Here is a 23,074-nt window from a genome sequence, read left to right as displayed (position 1 = left end):
ATACAAAATTAGCAGGATGGTGTCTGAATTCAGTACAATGCTAAAAACCCATAGAACTTTCATTTCTAGAATCAGTTGGATTTATACTAGTGAAGCTAGTATAAACAAGGTGCTTGTCACTGTTAGGTTCATAAAGTCTAGCAGTGTAAACTCCTTTATATTGGACAAAGTGAAATGTTCTCAAAGATAATGAGCGAAGATTTGCTTAGGTACTTCAAAAATAGGCTATGGTAGCCAAGCAGTGAATTTTTAGCTGATGAATCCATCCCTTTGCAGTATATGTTGACAAAGAAATATAAGTTAGTGGAGTGCACTTCAGAGGTTATGAATATTCTTCCTGCTGACAGTTACTGGCAAGTGTATTTTTATTCCATGTCTGTTAAAATGATTTGTGGATCTCCTTATCAGGGAAAAGAAAGCTTTTGATAATATAGTAATGTGTATTTCTAACAGGGAGAAATATTGCTTCATTGGTGAAAGTAACATATTTAGCCTCCTCTGCTTTGGCTCTGTTGTTAACTTCTGCAAGTCCCGGATCAGATGATGTGTATTGCACTCTGCCTTTTGAAAAACATGTTCTCTGCTTCAGTGTTTTCACTTTGTTGTTTTTCTATTAGATCTAAAGCTAATTACCTTTGGAAACTTGAAAAGGTAGAGGGAGGGAAAAAATTCCTAAAACTGAAGTTTCAAGACTTTAAGCTCTGAGGCAATCAAACAGTGGAAGATTCAGAGGACTCAGTAGGTTTTAGCGATGGTGGGGAAAAAATTTCTCTGTGCTAGTGATTAAAAATTCTGCTACATAATTTAATACTAAATAACAAATGTATTTATCTATGAATGAAGCTAAACACCAGCTTCTTTTTTTCAGTTGCCAGTCAATTAGAAAGCTAGGGCTGTATCTGAGGTAGGAAAGCTGCAGCAACAAAGGTTCAAAAGAGACTATTTAACTGTCTGTATTATCTGGTTGCTTCAATTTCTCTCTCAAAGAGCTAAATGTTAGAACTATAGCAGGAAAAGCGAGAGCAGCCTATATATTAAAGCCACACTGAGGTTTCAGGAGCAAAAGAAGAAACAAGACTTTGTAAAGCTTTTTATTTATCTATTTATTTATTTAGTTTGTCAGACAGCTAACTGAATATATAAGTTACACAGTATGCACCTGACTCTAGAAGGAATAGAGTACCTGTTGTTCTTGTGCAAGGTATAGGGCAGTCCTAATAACATTCTCATCTTCTATCATAGCAGCCAAGAGAGAGCTGTCAGATCATTGAAGCTGAAACTGTCACTTAAATTTTTTAAGTAAAGACATGAATATGTAACTTTTCAGATTCTTTCAGTTAAATCTTTAAGGTTAGCTAGAGTTGATTAATCATAAAATGATGTACTCTGGGATTTATTAAACTTCACTTTTATTTAATAATAATAAAAAAAGGATGTTGCAGGTAAAATGGGTATTCAGTTAAATTGTAGAAATGCCTTTCTACTTTTTGCCCATTGGTGCCTCCTGTCTTCTCAGCACAGACTTCCATCTTGACAGTTACAGTTTCCCTGCGTTGTCACTGTGTCTGAGGTAATAGCAGAGTCAGGTGACTGAATATCTGAATTTTTAAAGGCTTTTTACTACATACCCAACAGAATTGTGTTCTGTTCCTCTATGAAGATTCATCTTCATCTTTCTTTTTTCAGGAATCGTCAATATCTCTATGAGAAATTTTTGTTTCTGTGGAAGATCAGTAACTGCTTCAGAAAAAGATACAAAGATCCTTGCTCTCAGATTACCTTACAGTTATTTGTTGGGGATACACTCTTCTCTAGTTTTTGTTCATAAGTGGTTGCTTTCTCTGGTTGTAAAAACATGTATGACATCTTAGTAATTGCATGTTTTCATTGTATCTAGGAGTAGGATTTTTCAAAATAGGAAGTTAGAACATGCATATGTAAGGGGAGGGAGGAAGGGGAACATTTTTCAAACATAATGACCAAAACCTTATGTATTTTTTTAGGAGTTGCTGACATGGGTCCATTCCATTTCTGGCTTTTCCATGCTGGATTTTTCAAGCCCTTATTATCTTGCATGCAGTCACAGAACCATCAGTACAAATGCACACATGTCTCTATGTGACAGCTAAAACTCATCTGGGATCTGGAGTTGCTCATCTGTTCTGCAGAGGGCACAGTAATGAAGACTGAGATCTGTTTCAGCTGTGGTTAGGTCATGAGCTATGTTCTCTCAACTACATGAGTATTGAACAAACAGATTCAAAAAAGTGGTATGGGTTCAGATACTTTGTTATAGAATCTCATTAAAGGCTTGATTTTGAAGGGACTTTGTCCTTCCTGAGACTGAAGGCTCTTTTTAGCGAACCTTTGATTACTGGAGGTCAAGGATCTATGCATCTTCTTGTAGTCTGTGGGATCTGAATTGAAACAAAGAGTGCTTTTCTAATGGCCTACAATTTCTGGCTCTAAATTCTCACCAAGGAGGCTATTGTAGTTTATTCTTCTAATATGTTACTTCTAATATGTTATAAATGCTTTCTGTAACATTTTGTCAAGACTTCATTTGGAGTAGTACTCAAATTAAGAGTAGATTTTTCTTCAAAAGTCTAGTGCCTCCAGCAATGACTTCGATTTCTGATAATGAGCTGGATTCTAGAGAACAGTATAGTGGTATATATTAAAGGGGAAAAAAAATCTCTCCTGAGACAATGCTGTATTTCCGTAGTATTTTTAAAGCCTTTGAATGCTCTGATACTTTATGATCTCATCCCAGTTTTATCAGTCGTAGTAATACATACCGATCAAAAATAACCTTGCACTCTCAGCTCTAATCAAAGGAAATAGGAGAACTTAAAGAGTAATTTGAATATAGTTAAGCTAACAATTCATTGTCAAAATGGAAAAGTAGGATCAAATCTGATCAGTCAGTGGTGAGTTTTGTTCAGTAACAGTCTTGCAGAAAATGTTAACGATTTTCATGTGTCATAGGTATCATTCTGCATCCAAAAGTATGTCAGTCTGCTTGTTAGAAACATTTCAGGACCTTATCCTGAACAATCCATGGTCTGAACAACCAAGTGAATTTCAGTTGAAAGAGGCAACTGGAAACAAATCTGACGAGATTTGCAAATGACAGTGAAGCAAGTCTAAATTCTACATTCACGAATAACAGATGACAGCAAAAGTTAAAAAAGATACTTAGGTGTCCTATGCTTGTCTACTACTTCTTAATACTTTTTTTTTTCTTTCTGAGATGATGCTGAATCTATGGGATATGTGAGAACAGGGCATAAAATTTCATCCTAACTTCTCTGAATGGGTTTAGTACTATTGTAATAAGCCATATCATAGCTTAAATACCACATCTCTAATTTCAATGAAGCTGTGTGTGAGCAGAACAACTAAAACTGGTGTAAGATACCATGCTTTTTTGAGAGTTTTCACATTTCCAACCCCTTTTTGTTGTGCTTTTTCCCTTCCCCAGCTCTTCAGCTGCTGATTGTGGGTCTGCCCACCACATTACTTTTCTCAGAGGTCAAGAGGAGGGAATGGTTGGGAAGATTAGGGTTGAAGCTGAGAGCATCCTGTTTACCTTAACTGCTGGTGATGGAGGCACAATGATACAATTTTCATGCTGTTGCAGAAGGGCCACCTGATAGGTTCTCAGTCTGCAGCTTTCCAGAACCCTTGCTCATTACAGATCTCTTGCCAAAACAACGTTTTATCCATAGACCAGGAGGTTCAGTATGGTGTCTGAAGTTCAGAATTCTCACCTTGGTTGTTGGAGTTTGCTGCTATCTTATACCTATTTAGTATCTTGTGTCTGAAATTTGATGTGATCTAGTTGACCCTAGTGACCAATGTAGGAAAAGTTGATTAACGCTGTCCTTTCTTACTTGACAGAAATTCATGCTGCCTGTATTTTTGTGGTAGTTTGTTCACTGCCTTGTAAAGTATTCACTCAAAAAAAAAAATTTAATCCATATGTCTTATTCCTGACACTTACAGATTGGCTATGCAATTTTAATATACAAGAGAACAATGTAATTTAGGATTGTTGGTTGTAGTACACTTTTTTTGAGATAGCTGCTTTATTTGAAAAAATTCTGATATCTTAAAGCTCTGTAAGAAAAGAGGACAAGTATATTTTTAGCTGCTCTTAAAGTACTTAGAGTTGGATTCATCTTTTGTTTGTACATTTTTGGCTACTCACATGAATGCATGATTTTTGTTACTGTTGCTGGTTTTTCTAGGATGAGTGCTTTTGTCAGCAGTATCGGCTCCGAACAGTTGTAAAACAGCAGCAGTCTTTAGGAGTAGTTTCAATGACTTACGGGTATTGATTTTTAAGGTAACGCATCATTGTATAATGATATCTGTATAGAAATTTGTAAGCTCGAGGTGGATCACTATGACTGCACAGAAGATTAATTTTTTTAAAGTTAATATTCCGGTTGAAAGAAAAGTGAATATATCTTTAAAAATATTTCTCATATCATGTATTCTCTTATATTCTTGACCCTGTTTCCTTTGTGATAGGACATGGCTGCTGTTGCCTATTGAAAAACCTATTGCTCAATCATAAGAATATGATCGCTTCCATAATTACACTTGGCCAGTGTGTGTTGGGTGGATGTAATACATATTTCTCTCTCACCCAACTCTATGGACGGTTGAGGCAGTGGAAAGAGTGGAGGAGGAGAGATACAGGGAATAACACACTGGGGATGACAGTTGTGATAGTAGGTGGGAAGCAGTCAAGTAAGCAGGCCAAGTTGTATTTGGTATATATATATGTTTTGTTTCTTTTAAGGATCTGCCATTATCTCACTTTGTACTTTTCTTGCTCCTATTACTAAAGAGAATCTTTAAAAATGCCAAACTGATTTAATATTGATGCATTATGCTTATTCATATGAGGCAGTTTTAACCATCACCGGTTCAGGTTTGGAGGCTGTTGGTCCTGCATTTCAGGATACAGAGAGTTTGCTTTTGCTTTCATCATCAGAGCTTTGGAAAGAAAGATTTAAAGAGACTACAGGTATACTTTACAAGAGTGGATTAACGGATGCAGTGCAAATGACAAAGTTGAAAGTATGAAGTAGTTTGTGTCTACTGGTTGATCTGCAGCTGGCAGCTTTCCTGAGAGGAAAGGTGAACACTTTTCTTCTTCCTGAGTTTGCTGTGAGCGTACTGTATTGTCATCAGGGATGCAATCTTAGAGGAACAATATAAGCCCAAAATGTTGCCTGGATAACTGAGTCAGTCCTTTGCTAATGTCTCCCCCACCTCCCAATGTCCCTAGGTAAGTAAAGAAGGTTTTTTATTCCCTAAATTTTACACTTAAGACAGTTTACTGATTTTTGTTTTCTTCCCACCCCTTGTCTTTAGCTTAAATAACTCTTTTTGCTCTCTTATAAGCAGCAGTCGTGCTGCCCTCTCAGACCAAACTGTGGTAGGTGAAGATAGGAAAGGCAGATTTCTTTCAGACTCTGTATTCTCCTGGTTGTGGTGATTCTTCTTTGTGCTTGGTCCAGTTTCATGCCATCTTTCTTTAATGTGTGGAACTAGAGTTGAATGTTATTTCAGAATGTATTTCACCAGTGTTTCATAAAATTTAAATAATGCTGGACTCTGGAATTGACCCTTGAGGCATTCTGGATTAATAAATATCTGATTAGTGCTACAAGAAGTATTGCTAATATTTGCAAATTTGTTCTTTCACATGCCTGGATAGAAGGCACTCTCAATAGGAAACTTTGCATTACTACTTCATGCGAGCCCTAATGCAAGGGTGATGCTTTTCTTTGTAATGTTCGTTAATCAAACAGGTAGACAAAGCCGAGAATAAGTTGAGTTTTTTGAGTACAGTAACACCAACCATTACAGCTCCTTAGTTTCTTGTCTTTTTACTGACAAATTGGCATTTAGTTAACTTTATTATTAAGGGAAGAGCTGGTAGTGATTTGAACTGATTTCCTTAATTGATTGAACTGTTCTCCTTAATTTGGATTTGGAATGAATTTGTAAGCTTATTTTGTCAGCAACTGAAAAGTTAAATGCAAGAACTAACTTCCTATATCACTGTAATTTGACTACTTGCATATGTATTGAGTATTTAATTACAGGAGTAGTTTACTCTCCGTCCTCTTATTTTTCAGTGTTTTTTGTGTGTCTTTATCATCTGGTTGTGTGTGTGTGTTTGTAGAAGTGTGTATAGTGAATGTAAGTTTTTTGGCCCAAATATCTATGATATTAATTAATTTTCAGAGACCTTCTAGAAATAGCCCATGGATCTTCTGAGGTCTGCATTTCCCTAGCTGAAAGCTGAATAACACTGGCATATCCCAAAGAGGAAAAGGGGTGGGGGAACCCGACTCATATGACACTAACTAAATTTTGGGAGATTTAATTGTTTTTGATTTCTCAACCAGCACAGTATAATTCGGTAGGGCTTTCCAAGCTGTGGCTCTAGTACTTGCATAGAACTTATGTTCAGGATTGCTTAGCTAAGGACCTCAACTATCAAATGCATCATCCGCAAATAAATAATTTGATAAAGATACGTTAATCGTTTTTTTTATTAAAGGTCTACCTCAATGTAGAGAAGAAACAGTACAGTATTCAGAATGAAATACTGGTTACCTACTTTTTAATTTTTTTTAACAACAGAAGAAGAAACTTATGCAAGTATTTATTCTATACAGTTGACAGGGTAGCAAACATGGAATTCAGTGCTGGGTATGTTTACTTTCACTTGCAATACAAGCCTACACAAGCATCTCCCTGCATTCAGACTGGGACATGAGGCACTAGAAGGTTAGCTTGATTTGAATAGATAATTTAAATGACACAATTTATACTTGAGAACAAGAAAATTTTATTTAAAATATTTGGTAGTGTTTGTAACTTTTGTATTTCTCCTAAAAATTCTGGTCCATTCTGATAACTATTAAGTTATGTATATTTTCAATGAAAAATCTCTACTCTTACCTTGATATTTTTTTTTAATAACTGGAAGGGTGTACTGGACATGTGTTTTAGCAACTACGTAATCAAATATAGCCATTTATTCAGATTCTTACAAAACATAAAATGTAAAAGCATAGTTTTAGAAAATGGTAAGTGGTACTTTCTAGATTGTTTTCTGTTGTTGAATCTGTTTCTGGATGACAAATGGAATTTTAATATTAGTTTTTAAGCTTGTTTTCTGTTAGATGGAGGTGAATTTTGTGTTTTCTATCTTATTAGACAAATGAACACGGCCATGTTGCCATGTCCTTAAATAGCATAGAGTGAGTTGACTTAAACTCTGGCACCTCATGTTCCTTACAGATTATAAAGAAAATTAGGCTGTGTCGCTTCTTAATCTTTAGGTGGCCTCTTAACTTCCAAGAAGTGAAGAAAGCTGAATGGACAGAAATGAGGAGGAAAAAAACACAGAGTATTCAGAAGAGACCTCAGGTCTCAGGTGTTGTTTTAGTTGCCAAATGGTTGTAGGGAAGGAGAAAAAAAAATTGTTCCGGTTACTTTTTTTAGTTAGGGAGTCAAGACCAACAATTAAAAGCCAAACAAATAACTACTTAAGTGAGAGATTCACATAGGCAGTTTAAAACTTGGGTTATGAGCTTTTGCTTTTTAAAACATTGTTCAATATTCTTGTAGTTACGGTAATGATTATGTATCGATTGAAAGTTTCTAAGTGTCTATTTAAAAGGGCTTTTACTTGCTATCTACAAAAGAAGTGTTGTGTGTCCCCCCCCAATGCTAGCATTTCAAAAAAGTGCTTAAAACAAACAGACTTAAACTAGGGGAATATTTCAGAATGAAAACAGTGGTATAGTTCTAAAGCTTTAGGTACAGTTCTTTTCTACCTGTCCTTGTCTTTTCAGCTTCTCTCTTGCTTAGTTGCATGACTCTGGTTTTGTGAAAGTATTCTGTAGGTAAAGGATCCTCGATGCCAGTAGGCATTACCTATGACACAAAACTCCAATAGTTCAAAATACTGTGGAGAAATCAATAACCTGCTTGAGGCTTATATAGTTAAACCTTCCAGCAAAGCACTTCCTTCAATAGGGAAGAGTGAAATGTCTCAAAAAAAAAAAGTATTGGAATGTGTAAGAACAAAACGAGTATTGACATTTGCTTCTTCTAGGAAGGCACAGTGGCTTTCCAGTCCCTTTGTGAAAAGTATGTATATTCTGATGATTTAGGTATTTTATGTAGACCTAATAAGATCTTTTCCTTTTTAAGTGAAACTAACTTAAGTGTTTTGGAATAGTGATTATGGAGGGCTTCCGATGAGCTTGGATTGTAATTGGATGGAAACTTGAATAATTGAGACGCTTATGTCAGTTTTAAGAGCGAAGCTGTTAACCTTCAGTTTATTGGACTAGCACACTTCTGAATGACACGCAGGCAGGTCTCTAAGAGAAACATTGGTGACACTGTCTTATCTCAATAGTAATGTGCATTCTGTGCTGCCTGATTGTGCTTATTCTAAGTGCCATATTTTAAAACAACATGTAATGAACTTTGAGAGCCTGTATTCTTTCTCCATGTTGCCATCTTTTTTATTCAACAGAAATAGTGAAGGACATCGTGGCTGAGCTAAAGTCTTTGGAGGATCCCCCAGTACCTGATTTGATAGACTTGCCTGGATTTGAAAAAGGAGGGAATGAGTCTTTGTGTTGGACTTGCTTTAACTGGATTTTTTTTTTAAATATATTATTAGGCTGGTCTTATTTCCAAATTTGGTAATATGGTGTGTTTTTATTGGGATAAATTGGTCAATATTAAGTGGACTTTAATAAAATTTCATCTGCACTACTTTAGACCTAAGCACATACAAGTAAAAGCAGACCACTTGGATATGTGGGCTTGTTTCTCTTTCCTTCTGAACTGCAGCTGAGGTGTATGCTTCGTGAGCATACTGTAGTTGTGAGAGACAAAAGGTGGATAAATATTTGTAACCTCTCAATGCAGTACCATGTTTAGATAGGTCTTGTACAGATTATACTTAGTCTGAAGTATCCTTGGCCTCTTGAGAAATAACTTCTTGGGAGAACTGTTTTTGGTGTGGATCCATCTTTTGTCTTCATGCTCTGTTTTTTTATTACCCTTTGTAAGCTGTCCTTCAGCCCTGCCATTATGTTGCTTCTACGAACATGTTTAGAGAGATGTCCTTACATGCTCTGCCTCTCACCTCTGCATCATTCACCAGTGGAGAAGTCTGTCTTTACTCTGAGTTTTTTCATAGGAGGAGAAAAAAGAACCATTGTTCTAAGTGGGCTGGAATACAACTGGCTTTCCTTGGAAAAAGTGTTGTAATAGAATATGACACTCATTTCTGCTATTAATTTTAGATCATTTAATATCCTTTGTGAGGATCAATTGCATATTGGTTTCAAATAGTATTTTAGCCATGTAACAGTGAGGCAAATACCCAGAAAATAGCAACAAGTGGTGGACTAGTTTGTAGGTCTTGTCTGCAGCCAGGATTTTCATTTGTTTATTTGTTTTGAGATGGTGAGAAATTAATACTTAAATTTCTACTGGAGTGGGAGAAACGTGACCTGTCAGCAAGTTCATATGTGACCTCTGCAGATTGCTCAGCATGCCCATGAAATGGGCACGGACCTGAAATGCAACATTCCGCTTGTTAAAAATTAAATTTAAACAAAGCAAAACAAAAAGAAACTCTGAACAAAGAGCATCAGAAAGCCTGCTGCTGTCATTAGTCTGACTTGGCACTGGTTTGAAATAATGTCATAGTAGTAGGTAGTGATTCAAGTTATTGCGTGGTGCATTTGTGCTCAGTAGATCTTTGATTCAGGAGGAGAGAAGCAAAAGATTTGTAAGCATTTTTCTTCCTCCTGGTGTTGAAAATGTGTTACTAACTGGTATAGAAACCTGCTTTATAAAGCTTGTGGACTTGGTGCCATCTGCTGGTGCTAATACATTCTCACAAATGAGAGAAATGAGTTGTGAAGAGTCTACTCAGATGTGAGAATTTGAGTTGTTGCCATAATATTTAAACAAGTACACTTGCTGCCTTGACATAATTATGTGGATGAAATAAGTCACAAAAAAGCTATATACTTGCTACTAGTCATAACTTGGTTTGCTAAAGCAAATGTGAATCTTGGATCATATTTCTTTCTGCTCAGTAAAAAAAAATGTTTCTATTAGTTTCTTTTATTAAACAGTGCTTTGCAAACACAGCAGGAAGAATTTTGATGAAGTTTACAATACTTTTAATTTTATTTAGACAGAAAAGTTTGTATCTATTGTATTCCTCTAATCTCAGCAAAACCTCCTCATGTCTAGCATGTTTGAACTTACTGCTCTCTTTTTTTAAAGTGGTTGTTATATTAAGTTTGCCTAAAAAAAAAAGAATTCAGTGCCAGTAAAACTCACTGTGCTTGAAACAAAAGAGTTTGTCTGAGGCCAAAGCAACCACAAATACTGTTTTCTTTATTTTATCGTGTGTTAAGTAAATGTCCTGTATCTAACTGAGATTAGACAACTGAGGTAGTACTCTCATTGTTCTCCAGAGTGTTGTGACTGTAATTCATCTTGTTAGCAACTAAAGTAGGGCTATGTCTAGTTCTCCAATCCTCTTGAAATACATTAATAATTTAGACAAATTGCTGTTGTGGGATGAAAAGCTTTGCAGAAAGTGCAAGATACTTAATATTAAACCGTTTTTACCTTTGTGGTTTTTTTTATCAATTCATTTCTCTTAGCCTTTATTCTTTTGATCTGTTGCAGATAGGCAAGACATCATTCTTTTAAGTTACTGCTGAATAAATTTTCTGTGTGGAACGAATTCTGTTTTTTCAGAAGTTAACAGCTTAAATCTTTTTATTGCAACTGATTACAAGAATAGGGTATTTGTATATTTCAGTCTAACTTGTTGATGAGGCACAAATTCTGTGCTTTATTTCCTCATACCTGTGACCTCATGACAGTGTGTCACTGCTTCCAGCTGTATCATGCTCAAAATGTGTGTTAGATCTTCCTTTTAACCAGCTAAATACGTTGTGGAAAGCACTATCTTTTTTTTTTTTATTCTACAGTTTAATCTGGCTTGCTGTAGGTTTGTCTACTCAGTTTCATCTGTGTGCAGCTACTGACAAATATATTCCAGGCTTATGCCCTGATTTGAAAATTGTCTTCCCCATCCTAATTTTTGTGTTTGCCTGGAGTTCCATTGTTGTGATATTTTGTCATAGAGCTGTGACTTTTGCTGTCATGCCACTGTCACTGTGAAACAAAGTATACCTGCTATTTCTGTTATTCTCTTTCTGCTTTTGCTGGTCTATGATCTTAGTATCTTCCAGTAATGTATTAAGCAAAAGTACTAGCATCTGCCACATGTGACTTTTTTCTCAGGCCCTTTCCATAGGTATTGTGTGTGAACTGTATTTCTACTTTTAAAAAAAATAATATTATTGTGTTATTTTAGGGGAAAAAAAGTGTGCTTATCTCTTTGTAATGGAGCAGAGGTGCTTTGTAATGGTTTATAAATCTTTGAGGCATTCAGTCCAGTTCTGGACTTGCACCTTGTAAGGCTACCTTCCCGCTTTGCTTGTTTCGCTTCACAAAACCATGTGGTGCAAATAAGAATTGCAGTTTGATAATCTATCAAGTCATCAAGAGCAACTGGCTTAGCAGTTTGGACAGTCCCTTAGATGAAATCCGTTTTAAAATACTAATCTTGCTATGGGTGTTTCATAGCATGCAGGGACAGTATATCTACTTGCCCAATCCTCAACAGATGTCTAGATACAAAAATGAAAATATATGAAATATAGAAATGCATGTCACTCTTTTTTAAGTGTTACAGTGCGTTACTCTCTTCCTGATTCCAGACTAGGTATGGCAGTCATATAGGTAGTCAATTTGGTTGTTGGCTTTTTGCTCACAAGTTCACTGCCACTTTCTTCTTCCAGCTCAACTGCAGTATTGCTTGTCCTCTCCAAGTAGCAATGAGGAAAGACACATGGCAGTCCCTTTTGGAAGCATTTGTTACTGATAATTTTATGTTGTGATGTGTTCTCAGAATGCTCTGGTGATAACTCTGTGACATAGTTTCCTCAGCAGCAGTGTAGTTGCCTGTTCTGTTCTCCATGTTTTGCTGCCGGATGGATTCTCTTGTGGCAGATGCCTTTGAGTTCCTTCTCCCGAACATGCGAGGGGTTTTATGTCCTCTATGAGGACTTTTTTTTTTTTTTCTTTTGGGGGGGGGGGGGGGTACCCAGCAAAAGGGCATCTGATACAAACCTGCTTTGATTTCAGTTAATGTTATTTTTTTCTCTGAGTGCAGTCAAAGCAGTTCACGATGGAGTTGCTAAAGTTGTTAAAAGATTATTTGGATTGCATTGAAGTTCTTGTCTAATGCTGTTATGAATGTTTCATTGTACCATAGTATTTATCATTCCCTTAGCAATATAACAGCAAAATCAATAGCTATAGACTATGCCTTTGAGTTTTGGAACAGGAAGATGTGAGCAGTAATACACTTGTCTGTGTAGCATCTTAGTATACTCTGCATGAATTAACTAGATAAAAAATTGCCTTTTTTGTCAAGTTTCATGTTCTTTTGCAACTATTGTCTGTCCGGAAAATGATGCAAAGCAGTCATTTTTATAATTTTATGTTGGAAAATATCCAGAGATTCTGGAAATATTTCTTATTTCCTTGAAAGTATTTTTGGAAACTAAGAGAGGGCAGGTTACTTTTAAATGTAACTTGAAAACTGAGAATAATACTCACCTGGCTGTGGATCTCCAATCCCAAATCTTTTGGTTCTTTAGAGACCTGTCACCATCTCAATAGTCCATAGGTTGTGGTTTAAGTTAGGCTTTTTCCTCTGCCATATGCGAAGGTAATGAATTTTTTCATTTTGCCACCACATGGTGACAAGACTGCTTGGATTTTTGAGTAATTTTCTTTTCCTATGGTAAGTGTGCCCTTTCATAGGAGAATATATTACATGGGTGGTTCCTGAAGTTCTTCCCTTTCCCACCCCATGTTGACAGTCTTTTCCCCTTTCTTTTTGTTAATCAGACAGATATGAATTGTTGTCCCCTCTTCCTCCTTTTTTTTCCTTGAATTAGTTTTATTAGTTTAATCACTTTTATGTAAGCTTAGTGAGCTAAGTATTTCTATGTGGCAGATGGTTTTTGAGGAATTTTGGATGTTAACTTTCAGACTGTTTTTCTGTCTTTTCAGGTCTCTGGATGGCAGATTCTGAAAAGAAATGCTCTTTTAAGAGGTATGCCTCATGTAGGTCAAAATATTCCTGATCGGTGTATACACCAATGATAATTCCATACCTTTAAGGAGACTTTTTGCTTGTCTTCTTTCTGTGTGCCCACTTTATTGTGTGTGTGGGGGAGGGTTCTTTTTTTGTTGTTGCTTTTTTTCTTTGGGAGGCAAGTCCAGATGCATTGTAATTTTCTCCACTGACTTTCTCTTCGTGTGATATGAAATCTGTCAGGCAGTGACTGTTCTAGCAATGTGGTATAAAATATCTGGAACTAAGATGAAAGAATACTAATCTTTATTCAGGTGATCATTTTTGCATATTAGATAGATGTTTGAAACATTCCTGTGTTGTGGGGTGGTTTTTTTTTTTGGCTGGTTTTGTTTTCATGTTCCAGCGTAAGCGGACCACTTTTCTCTCCATTCTGAATAATTCAGTACTGTACAGCTGCTAGGAAAAGCAGTCTCCTAGAAATTGAATCGGCTAGCTCTTCCTTTTATCTCTCAGCCATTTCAGGATTCATGAGGAACAGGTTTTTAAAAAAGACTTTCTTTCTCTTTCTCAGAGAAAGATAGGCCTCACCCTGTCTTTTCAATGCTCTTACTGTTTTATTTTTTTTCAGAAGAGCCTTTTCATTCTTTTCAGGATTGATTCTAAAATTTCAGAGACCTGAAGATTTTCTGTTTCTTTGAAGCAGTTGCAGTGTAGTGTGTGGGTTTTTAGTGTGTGGGTTTTTAGTGTGTGGGTTTTTAGTGTGTGGGTTTTTAGTGTGTGGGTTTTTAGTGTGTGGGTTTTTAGTGTGTGGGTTTTTAGTGTGTGGGTTTTTAGTGTGTGGGTTTTTAGTGTGTGGGTTTTTAGTGTGTGGGTTTTTAGTGTGTGGGTTTTTAGTGTGTGGGTTTTTAGTGTGTGGGTTTTTAGTGTGTGGGTTTTTAGTGTGTGGGTTTTTAGTGTGTGGGTTTTTAGTGTGTGGGTTTTTAGTGTGTGGGTTTTTAGTGTGTGGGTTTTTAGTTTTGTTCAGATTAACAAATAATTCCTAGTGTAAAATATTAACAATTTAAAGTGTCTCTTCAGATATGGCCTGAAATGCTGGCATTTACAAAGGTCCTATAGAAGCTTATGTTAAGAATAAAGGAGGATCTTATTGCTGTCTCCAAAACCATTATGGAAGGAGATCAAGAAGATGGAGCCAGACTATTGGAGGTGCAGGCTGGCAGGATGAGAAGCAATGCACACAAGTTGCAACATGTGCAATATTCCCATTAGACTGGAGGAGCATTTTTTGCCCCTGAGGGTAGCCAAACCCTGGAACAGGTTGCCCAGAGAGGCTGCAGACTGTGTTCTTGGAGATCGTCTGAATGAAGCAGGACTAGGCCAAGAGTAATTGAATTCAGGTGGACTATTTGAGTATGAGGTTGGATTTAGATCCCTTTCGAGGTTCCTACCAACCTATATTATGCTACGATTGTATTTAGCCTGCTTATGACTGACTTTTTGCATTTTACATTTCCCATACGGAAGGTCAGATTCTGGTTGATTTTAAGAAGTATCCATATTTAAGAAGTCTCTTGTAATCATGAAACTGCAGAGTTACAGAAGAGTAGCTTCCTCCTATTACGGCAATTCGCAGTTTATTTAGGATTATCTGTTATAACTGGTTATTATTTAAACAGGTAACTCTCTGTTTAGCAGAAATGAATCTCTGTAGCCTACAGATTTGTCTTGTTTTGCTTCGACTGGCTGTTTTTTAACTAAGTTGTAAGATATTTCTGTTCTCTGCTAAGAGCTACAGAGGTTTGATGGCAGTAAAGTTTGCTGTGTTCAGCTGTGGAAAAATGGGTCATCAAGATCCGAAAAATGAAGTCACAAACATTCAAATTCTGGTCTCTCCTCCTAAGTTGTCTGCTTTTGTATAGTATAATAATTTTCTTTGAGACTTTCTGCTTCTGAACTTGGCTGCAATCCTATGAATGGTTCAGAACTCTGGAGCATTCATCTTATATTCAGCAAATGACTGGTAACATTACAAAAAAAGGCAAACTGAAAGTGTCTCAGTTTAGTGTAGAGGTTTGCTTCTTCTATCAACTCAGGTGCAGTCTAGTGAGTTTATAAATGAGTCCTTATCAGTCTAACCAAGAACTCTCATTTGGAGCTACAATTTCTTTTTTTTTTTTTTTTTTTGTTAACAATTTGATGCAAGAACACTTCAGCCTAGGTGAAGCTTCAGAAAGGTAAACTTTATTTATGGTATGCTTTTCAGCTTTAATGCCTTGGTACTTTTTATATTTTCTCTCTTTGTTTCTAATCTTCAGTCTGAATCCACGTTTTTTTCTCTACAGCGGAGTAATTCAGTGTATATATGGTTACTTGAGAAGTATGTTTGTGTTGATTATTGACCATCTTACGTGATGAAAGTGACTTTAACTTTCATGGAGTAATAGGCCATAGGAACATGGGAATGTTAGAGCTGCTTCACAACAGCAGATGCATGGTTCAAATAGCCCAGTACCCCATCTGAGTCGATAGCTGTTAACATAGGCCAGACAGGAACACACAAGCAGTCCTGTGTTAGCCATCTACTCACATGGAGAGTTTCTTCCAAAATTCTTTGAATGGTTGCTTATCTTTTTATTTTGTACTACAACTGTTTATCCCTCTCATAAATACATTAGTAAGGATGAAAAAGTAGTAGATGGTGAATATCTGATTCAGTTTGCAGTTATATTTTTCACTTTCCTGTGAGTGATAACAGAATTAACATTTGATGAATCTGGAACTTTTTGAGTTTTTAATTTGTTGCTATTCTTAATGATTTTAATTCCTCATAGGAGGTGGTAATTTCAGTCCTTCCATTTCTTTATATTTGTCAGTAGTTTTGTTAAATGATTGTTTTCTTTTTCCCTCTCTAAACAACATATCTCAGTTCAGACGGATACTGGCTCAGAACTTCCTGTTTCAGATACTACTTTAAAGGGAAAGGTTAATAAACGAACAGTGTCTCAGATACTAAATCAGTGTTCGTTCTGCACAGTGTTCCTCTTGTTGAGACTCAAGACAGGCTCCCTCCCCTGTAACCAGTTGGGAAGCAATCCAAACTGTCTCCAAGGCCTGGATCTGTAAATATGTCTCATCTGACCAAATTGACATCTTTGTAATGTGCCATTTTTCTCTGCTAGTTCATTGCTTCCTTTTTAAGTGGTTATGAATGTATCTGCCTTTTTTTTTTTTTTTTGTAATTCCTTATGAGGAAGGAATGACCAATAGAGGAAACATGTTCAGTTGCACAAGGTGCAGGGTAAAGTGAAATCTGACACAGACAGCTTACTTATAGACCTTAAAATTTGCATTGCTTATTGGAGACTGATGCTGTGTTGAAGCTTCCATGTCAAGGCCTCTGCATGTGCAGGAAACAGTTTGTTCTCTTGTTTAGGAGCTGCAAGTTAGCAGTGTGGGCCAGGCCTTCTGGAGAAATCTTTTACTGTAGTTTGTGTTGTCTTTTGACACTGAAATGGCAAATGCCCTGGAAAAACTTTCCCCCATACTGTTTCTTCTTGCTAATAGGTTCCAGTTTCTGTTCTTTAAATAGCTAATGAATTTTTTGGCAGAATTCTTGAAAGGTGTATAAAATCTTCAGCAGGCTGATTACCCTAATTGGGAATTCCTAGATATGTATTCTTCTTTTGCCGAAGTAGTATACAGTTTTTGTTTCTCATTCAGTCTGTGGAGTGTTTTTTTTTTTTACATGTGTGTATTACCTTTGCTATCCTCTGTTTTTCTGGCAAAATTTACTTTAATCTGGCTGTTTTGTAGTCTTTTTACCGTCTTCATTCTGTAATTCATTCATAGCTCTAACAATACCTTGTTCCATCTGAGCTGTTTTTATTTGTTGCAGGTTTTTTTCTAGTGCTACGTCATGTGATGCCTTGTTTGGCAGTACTTTTCTCTACCGTAGTGGGAAAAAATTGTAAAATGTTTTCTAGAGAAGAAATTATTTATGTGCTTCAGTTCTCACTGTGATATCTTTGGCTCTTCATCCTCCCTAATGCTTGGATTCAGTCCATGGTGATCCTGAGTACCTTTTGCTGAATTCCTGTCTAGGCAAGTAACTAGAGTTGTATTTGATATTGTCCCTGTATGTTTGCCTCTTTAGATATCCTTTTGGCTTGATTTTTCTTTTATCTGTCATGAATTATGTTTTTCCAAAGAACTGGCTTTCTATTTCACTAGTGGTTTGAAGCCATTTCCTGAACTTTTCTCAAGAAAGGTGATAAATAGCTTTTCCCTTTGCATAGGTTCATGCAGTAGCTTCTCTAACTGGAGACCTTGTAGACTAACTTGAAACTGTTAAATATGTGACTGGTTAGAAACAAAACTATAAAACAGAGTTTATAAAAGTAATCCAATTCCCTAGTGTAGATTCTGACCTATCTTGTGTACTGCACAAACAAGTTGTGCTTTCATTCCTCTTTAACAGCTAGTTACTAGCGTAATTATGAAATCTCAAATGCTGTAAAACAGGTTTGGATTTTGTATCTCTTCTTAGCCTTGAGAACTAGAAGGCTTCAATTACTGTTTCACATTTGACAATGCAGAACTTAAAGAGCTTGGTTAGGAAAATGCTTTTCCATAGATTATGATGGAGTATAATATACTTGTATACTTGTATACTTGTATATATAATTGTACAAATAACTTTGTTCAGTGCTGGTATCATTCGGACTAGTATAAAAATTTGCCTTTTGATAATTCTCTGTGTTTAGTGTACCACTTCCTTAAACACAGGAAAAGAGTAAGACAAATTAAGATTCAAGCTACCTTTTTTGCTATTTTTTTGTGAAATTTGGGGAAAATATTTCAGAATTTGAATGGTGAAATATATTCCAGAACAAACTCAGTTAAAACTAGTATTTGTAAGCCAGGCTGAGTCAAGTCACTCTAATGGAGAACAATGTGATCTAGTGACAACTGAAGTTTGGGAACCAGTTGTAATAGATTATAAGCCAGTTTAGCCTGCTCTTTTAATCAACTCTAATGCTGTCCACTTATGTTGACAGTGCAATTCTTTCTCAATATATTTTGAAAAATAAAGTATCTCTATATTTAAAGATAATGGTCTATTTGTTAAGGCATGGGTTTTACAGCCTGTTTTGTCTGACAGCAATGGAGGATGCTGCAAAAAAGATTAACAAAAGCCATTTCATTTTTAGTTTCTGATTTTTCTTGCCTTTAGTGGTAGCTATGGTATCCTTTGCTCTGAAGAGAAAAAAGCTTCCTAGTTCACATTTCTTAGCACAACAAATGGTAGCTCTGTCAATGAGACACTTCTTGTAATGTTTGCTTTAGTTGACTCGATTTTAAATAAAACATGCTTCCAAAATGTTTATTTTTCAGCTCCATTATGCAGATACATCTTCAAAGTTATGCTTTAACCATAACGGCATAAGGCAGACATTTGAAGTGTGGTTAGACATATTCAGCCAAATGGGACTGACTTCTTCTGACTTTTCAATTCTCAAATTCCATGGTTTTTTTATTTCTTCTCCACATTCCTAGCTTGAAAGCAATTATTTAGATGAATAGAACAGGAGTATTTCACCTTAAATCTAAGTCCTTTGGTCAGTAAGGGAACTGTATTAATAGCATGCTAGGAAGCCCATTTTCTGCTATTGAAACTCTGACTTGTAAAATAATGTGGATTTCACATTATTTCACCATTCATTTCTGTGAAATCCTTGAAGTTATTATAAGACAATTAAGTTGTGTGAACATATCCTTAAGATGAATTCTATTTACTCATTTATTCCAAAATTACATAATCGCTACAGCTGTGTTACTATATAATGTGTTTTTTTCTACAGACACCAAAGATGCTAACGAGAAAGATTAAGCTTTGGGACATTAATGCCCATATAACCTGTCGTCTGTGCAATGGATACCTTATTGATGCTACCACTGTAACAGAATGCTTACATACTTGTAAGTAGGAGTATAATTGTTAAAGAAATTTTTTACTTGATTTGCAACATATTCTAACAGTGTTAATTGAAATTCAGAAATCTGTAGTGCTTCAGCCAAAATAATGCATGCTTTGCTGGACTGTATTTTTTAACAAAGTGATGTATTCTCGTGAAGCAAATGAGAACATTGAAGCTGTACTGCACAAACTTGAAGGCATATTTAATAGATGGTAATGTATGTATTCAAAAATGCAATCTGCCCTCCTCCTGAAGGAATGTAGTACGCCTGGTTTTCTCTTCAGTGATGTTTGATACAGTATACCTTCTCCACCAGAAGTCTGACAAATGTCTCTCTTCCTGTCCCTATGCAGAAAGCAGCCATAGTTAATAAAGAGTAATTTATTTAAATACATCAGTAACAAAAGGAAGACTAGGGGAAATGCGGGCCCCCTGCCGAATGGGGCCCTGGTGACAAAGGATTAAAAAAAGGCAGAGATACGGAACGCCTTCTTAGCTTCAGTCTTTACTGGTGGTAAGACTGGCCCTCAGGAATCCCAGGTCCTGGAGACCAGGGAGAAAGTCTGGAGAAAGGAAGACTTTCCCTTGGTGGGGGAGGATTGGGTTAGGGATCACTTCAGTGAATTGCACATCCACAAGTCCATGGGCCCTGGTGGGATACACCCACGAGGGCTAAGGAAGAAGGCAGACAGCATTGCAAGGCCACCATCAATCATCTTGGAAAGGTCATGGTGATCAGGAAGGTGCCTCAGGACTGGAAGAACGCAAATGTCCCTCCCTTCAGTCTTCAAGAAGGGGGAAGAAGGAGGACCCAGGGAGCTCCAGGCCAGTCAGCCTCACCTCGATCCCTGGAAAGGCGATGGAACACCTCATCCTGGATGCCATCTCCATGCATGTGAAGGATAAGAAGGTGCTCAGGAGTAGTCAGCATGGATTCCTCGAGGGGAAATCATGCTTAACCAACCTGAGAGCCTCCTATGATGGGATGCCTGGCTGGGTAGAGGAGCGGAGAGCAGTGGAGGTTGTCTCCCTTGACTTCACAAAGGCTTTGGACACTGTCTCCCATAACATCCTCCTAGGCAAGCTCAGGAAGTGCAGGATAGATGAGTGAACAGTGAGACAGACCGACAACTAGCTGAATGGCAGAGCTCAGAGGGTTGTGCTCAGTGGTGCAAAGTCTGGTTGGAAGCCTGTAGCTAGCGGTGTCCCCCAGGGGTCAGCACTGGGTCCTGTATTGTTCAATTTATTCATCAATGACCTGGATGAAGGGAGAGAGTGCACCCTCAGTGAGTGTGCTGATGTGACAGAAATGGGAGGAGTGTCTGATACACCAGCGAGCTGTGCTGCCATTCTGAGGGACCTCTCTCTCAGGCTGGAGAGATGGGCAGAGGGGAACCTCATCAAGTTCAGCAGAGGGAAGTGCAGGGTCCTGCGCTTGGGGAGGAATAACCCCAGGCACCAGTACAGCCTGGCCGCTGACCTGCTGGAAAGCAGCTCTGCGGAGAAGGACCTGGGAGTCCTGGTGGACACCAAGTTGGCCATGAGCCAGCAGTGTGTCCTTGTGGCCAAGAAGGTCGGCAGTATCCTGGGTTGCATTAGGAGGATCATTGCCAGCAGGTCGAAGGAGCTAATCCTCCCCTTCTCCCCAGCCCTGATGAGGCCGCATCTGGAGTACTGTGCGCACTTCGGGGCTCCCCAGTACAAGAGAGACATGGAGCTCCTGGAGGGAGTCCAGCAAAGGGCTACTAAAATGATGAAGGGATTGGAGCAACTGTCATCTGAGGAAAGGCTGAGAGAGCTGGGCCTCTTCAGCCTGGAGAAGAGAAGACTGAGGGGGGATCTTACCAATGTGTACAAATATCTGAAGGGAGGGTGTCAAGAGGATGGGGTCTGACTCTTGTCAGTGGTGCCCAGTGGTAGGACGAGAGGCAACAGGCACAAACTGAAACACAGGCAGTTCTGTCTGAACACGAGGAAGAACTTTACTTGGAAGGGTGACTCCTCACTGGAAGAGGTTGCCGAGAGAGATTGTGGAGTCTCCATCCTTGGAGATGTTCAGACGCCATCTGGACACAATCCTGGGCAGCCTGTTTTAGGTGACCCTGCTTGAGCAGGGGAGTTTGACTAAATAATCCCCAGAGTTCCCTTCCAAAATCAGTTCTACTGTGATTCTGTGAAAACTTCATCTGAAGGCATAAATCCATCCTAGCATCTTTGTTGTTGACATCATGGGATATATGTGTGATAGGATTTGAAATATTTTGATGGGAGCTCACATATGAGCACAGTTCCACCTAGAAATCCAGAAGGAGTAGGTAAAAATATTCTTTCTGGGGAGAAGCACCGTTTCAGTCCTAAGCGGTAACTCCAAAACTATTCTTTGCTGTTTTGAATCTGTCCTGACCCTCAGTTTCCTTTCCCAAGATAGGTGTTAGCTGTGGAATTAACCTTCAGTCCAGAAGACCTGCGTCATTGGAATTCAATACCCTCTGTAGTAGCCGCAGTAATGGCTTTACCTTAAAAGCTCGAGCATAACTTACAGATTTTACCAAAAGTGTTTTTCAGCTGTATCTTCAGAGTTGCTGCAAGTTACCAACATATTTTTTTAAGCCAGGCACTTCTATTTGTCCAGTTTTATCTGTTAAGAGCAGATTTGCTTTGTGTGTGTCTACCCGTGTTGATCTATTAAATAGTATTTGCCATGCAACTTGAAACATTATGTACTTTCTAAAGTGCTTCTGTCACAGGATACTATTCATGTCCTGATAAAACTGTGTTGCTTGAATAGCTTAATGACCCATGCCGTAAGCATCCTTGGAAGGGAATTACTTGGTAGCAATGACTTCATCCCTAAAAAACGAATGTTTGTTTCAGGTGACTTGCTCTCCATTTACAATTTCTTACAAGGGGGAGATATGGTGTTCATGATTTTCCAGTTTTCTTTTTCCATTGTATTTGGTTTGAGTGCGTTTCATCAGTTTAGTGTACTAAGCTTGCTTTACTTGTCACTCTTTCTATTGTGGCTGTTCTCATGTCCACTGTGCCTGAGTTTCACGTTGTAATTCCCATGGTGTTCTGTTTAGAGTGCAGTAGGGTAGATCTCTACTTAGTTTTGTTCCAAATCTTTTACTGCTGCTATTAACAGCATATATTAATGATATTATTAGTAAGTCACCCATCTGATTTTAGACCTAAAGGGTCGTTTTTCATTGTCCTTAAAACAAACAAATGAAATGCTCAATTCACATCAGCCACATCGTTTCTCAGGCTTGTATACCGAGTGAAATTTTAGATTAATTCTCAGGGCTTGCTGCAAAAGCCAGGGAACAGTCACTGCCAGCTTCTACAGCTCTTTTTTTGTGGCTTGTACCTCCCTTATTTAGATTATTTTTTATTTTCAGAAAGTGTTACTGTTTCCACGTGTATACTGTAGAATTACAATGTTCAGAGAAAAGGCACAGCCTTGTAGTTTTTAATGAACTTTATACATATTGGCATTGTTTGTATTGTGTATGTTAAAGCTAATAATGTAGTTCCTAAAAAGGCATCCCTTGAAAATCTCTCTTGAAAATGTCCTGCCTGTTGAGATAATGAATTCTCTGCTGCATTACAATACCTTGTAATTCAGTTTCTGTTTCTACTCAGAACTGGGGGATTTTTCTGGTTTGTCCATATTACTATAGTTCCATGCCCTTCAGAAATCCAGAGATGCTCCACTTTGTCAGAGTAGTTCTGAGATCTGGAGTAAGAATGCTTTGGAGGGATGATGCTAACTTATTTTGAAAAACAGAGTTCTAGGGGAAACAAGTCCTTCTCATTGTCGTCTTAT

At 37.5% G+C, this 23,074-nt stretch overlaps 1 protein-coding gene across 9 annotated transcripts in view; it reads left to right on the top strand.

The window, feature by feature from the left end:
- The window catches only part of LOC112982743 (polycomb group RING finger protein 3), an 89,802-nt gene that overhangs the window by 47,832 nt on the left and 18,896 nt on the right, over positions 1-23,074 (top strand). For 5 of the 9 annotated variants that reach the window (XM_064502926.1, XM_064502928.1, XM_064502927.1 and 2 more), the window contains 3 exons: positions 13,240-13,282; positions 17,163-17,368; positions 19,129-19,246. In XM_064502926.1, coding sequence (XP_064358996.1) covers positions 19,138-19,246 — 109 coding nt within the window. In that variant the 5' untranslated portion in view covers positions 13,240-13,282; positions 17,163-17,368; positions 19,129-19,137. Of the gene's footprint in view, positions 1-13,239; positions 13,283-17,162; positions 17,369-19,128; positions 19,247-23,074 lie in introns of those variants that run through there. The other 4 variants (XM_064502930.1, XM_064502931.1, XM_064502929.1 and 1 more) reach the window with 1 other exon arrangement.

This window comes from Dromaius novaehollandiae, chromosome Z (assembly GCF_036370855.1).
Source record: "Dromaius novaehollandiae isolate bDroNov1 chromosome Z, bDroNov1.hap1, whole genome shotgun sequence".
NCBI classification, from domain to species: domain Eukaryota; kingdom Metazoa; phylum Chordata; class Aves; order Casuariiformes; family Dromaiidae; genus Dromaius; species Dromaius novaehollandiae.
The sequence above is the reverse complement of the archived record's forward strand: the minus strand, read 5'-3'. Positions and strand labels throughout refer to the sequence as shown.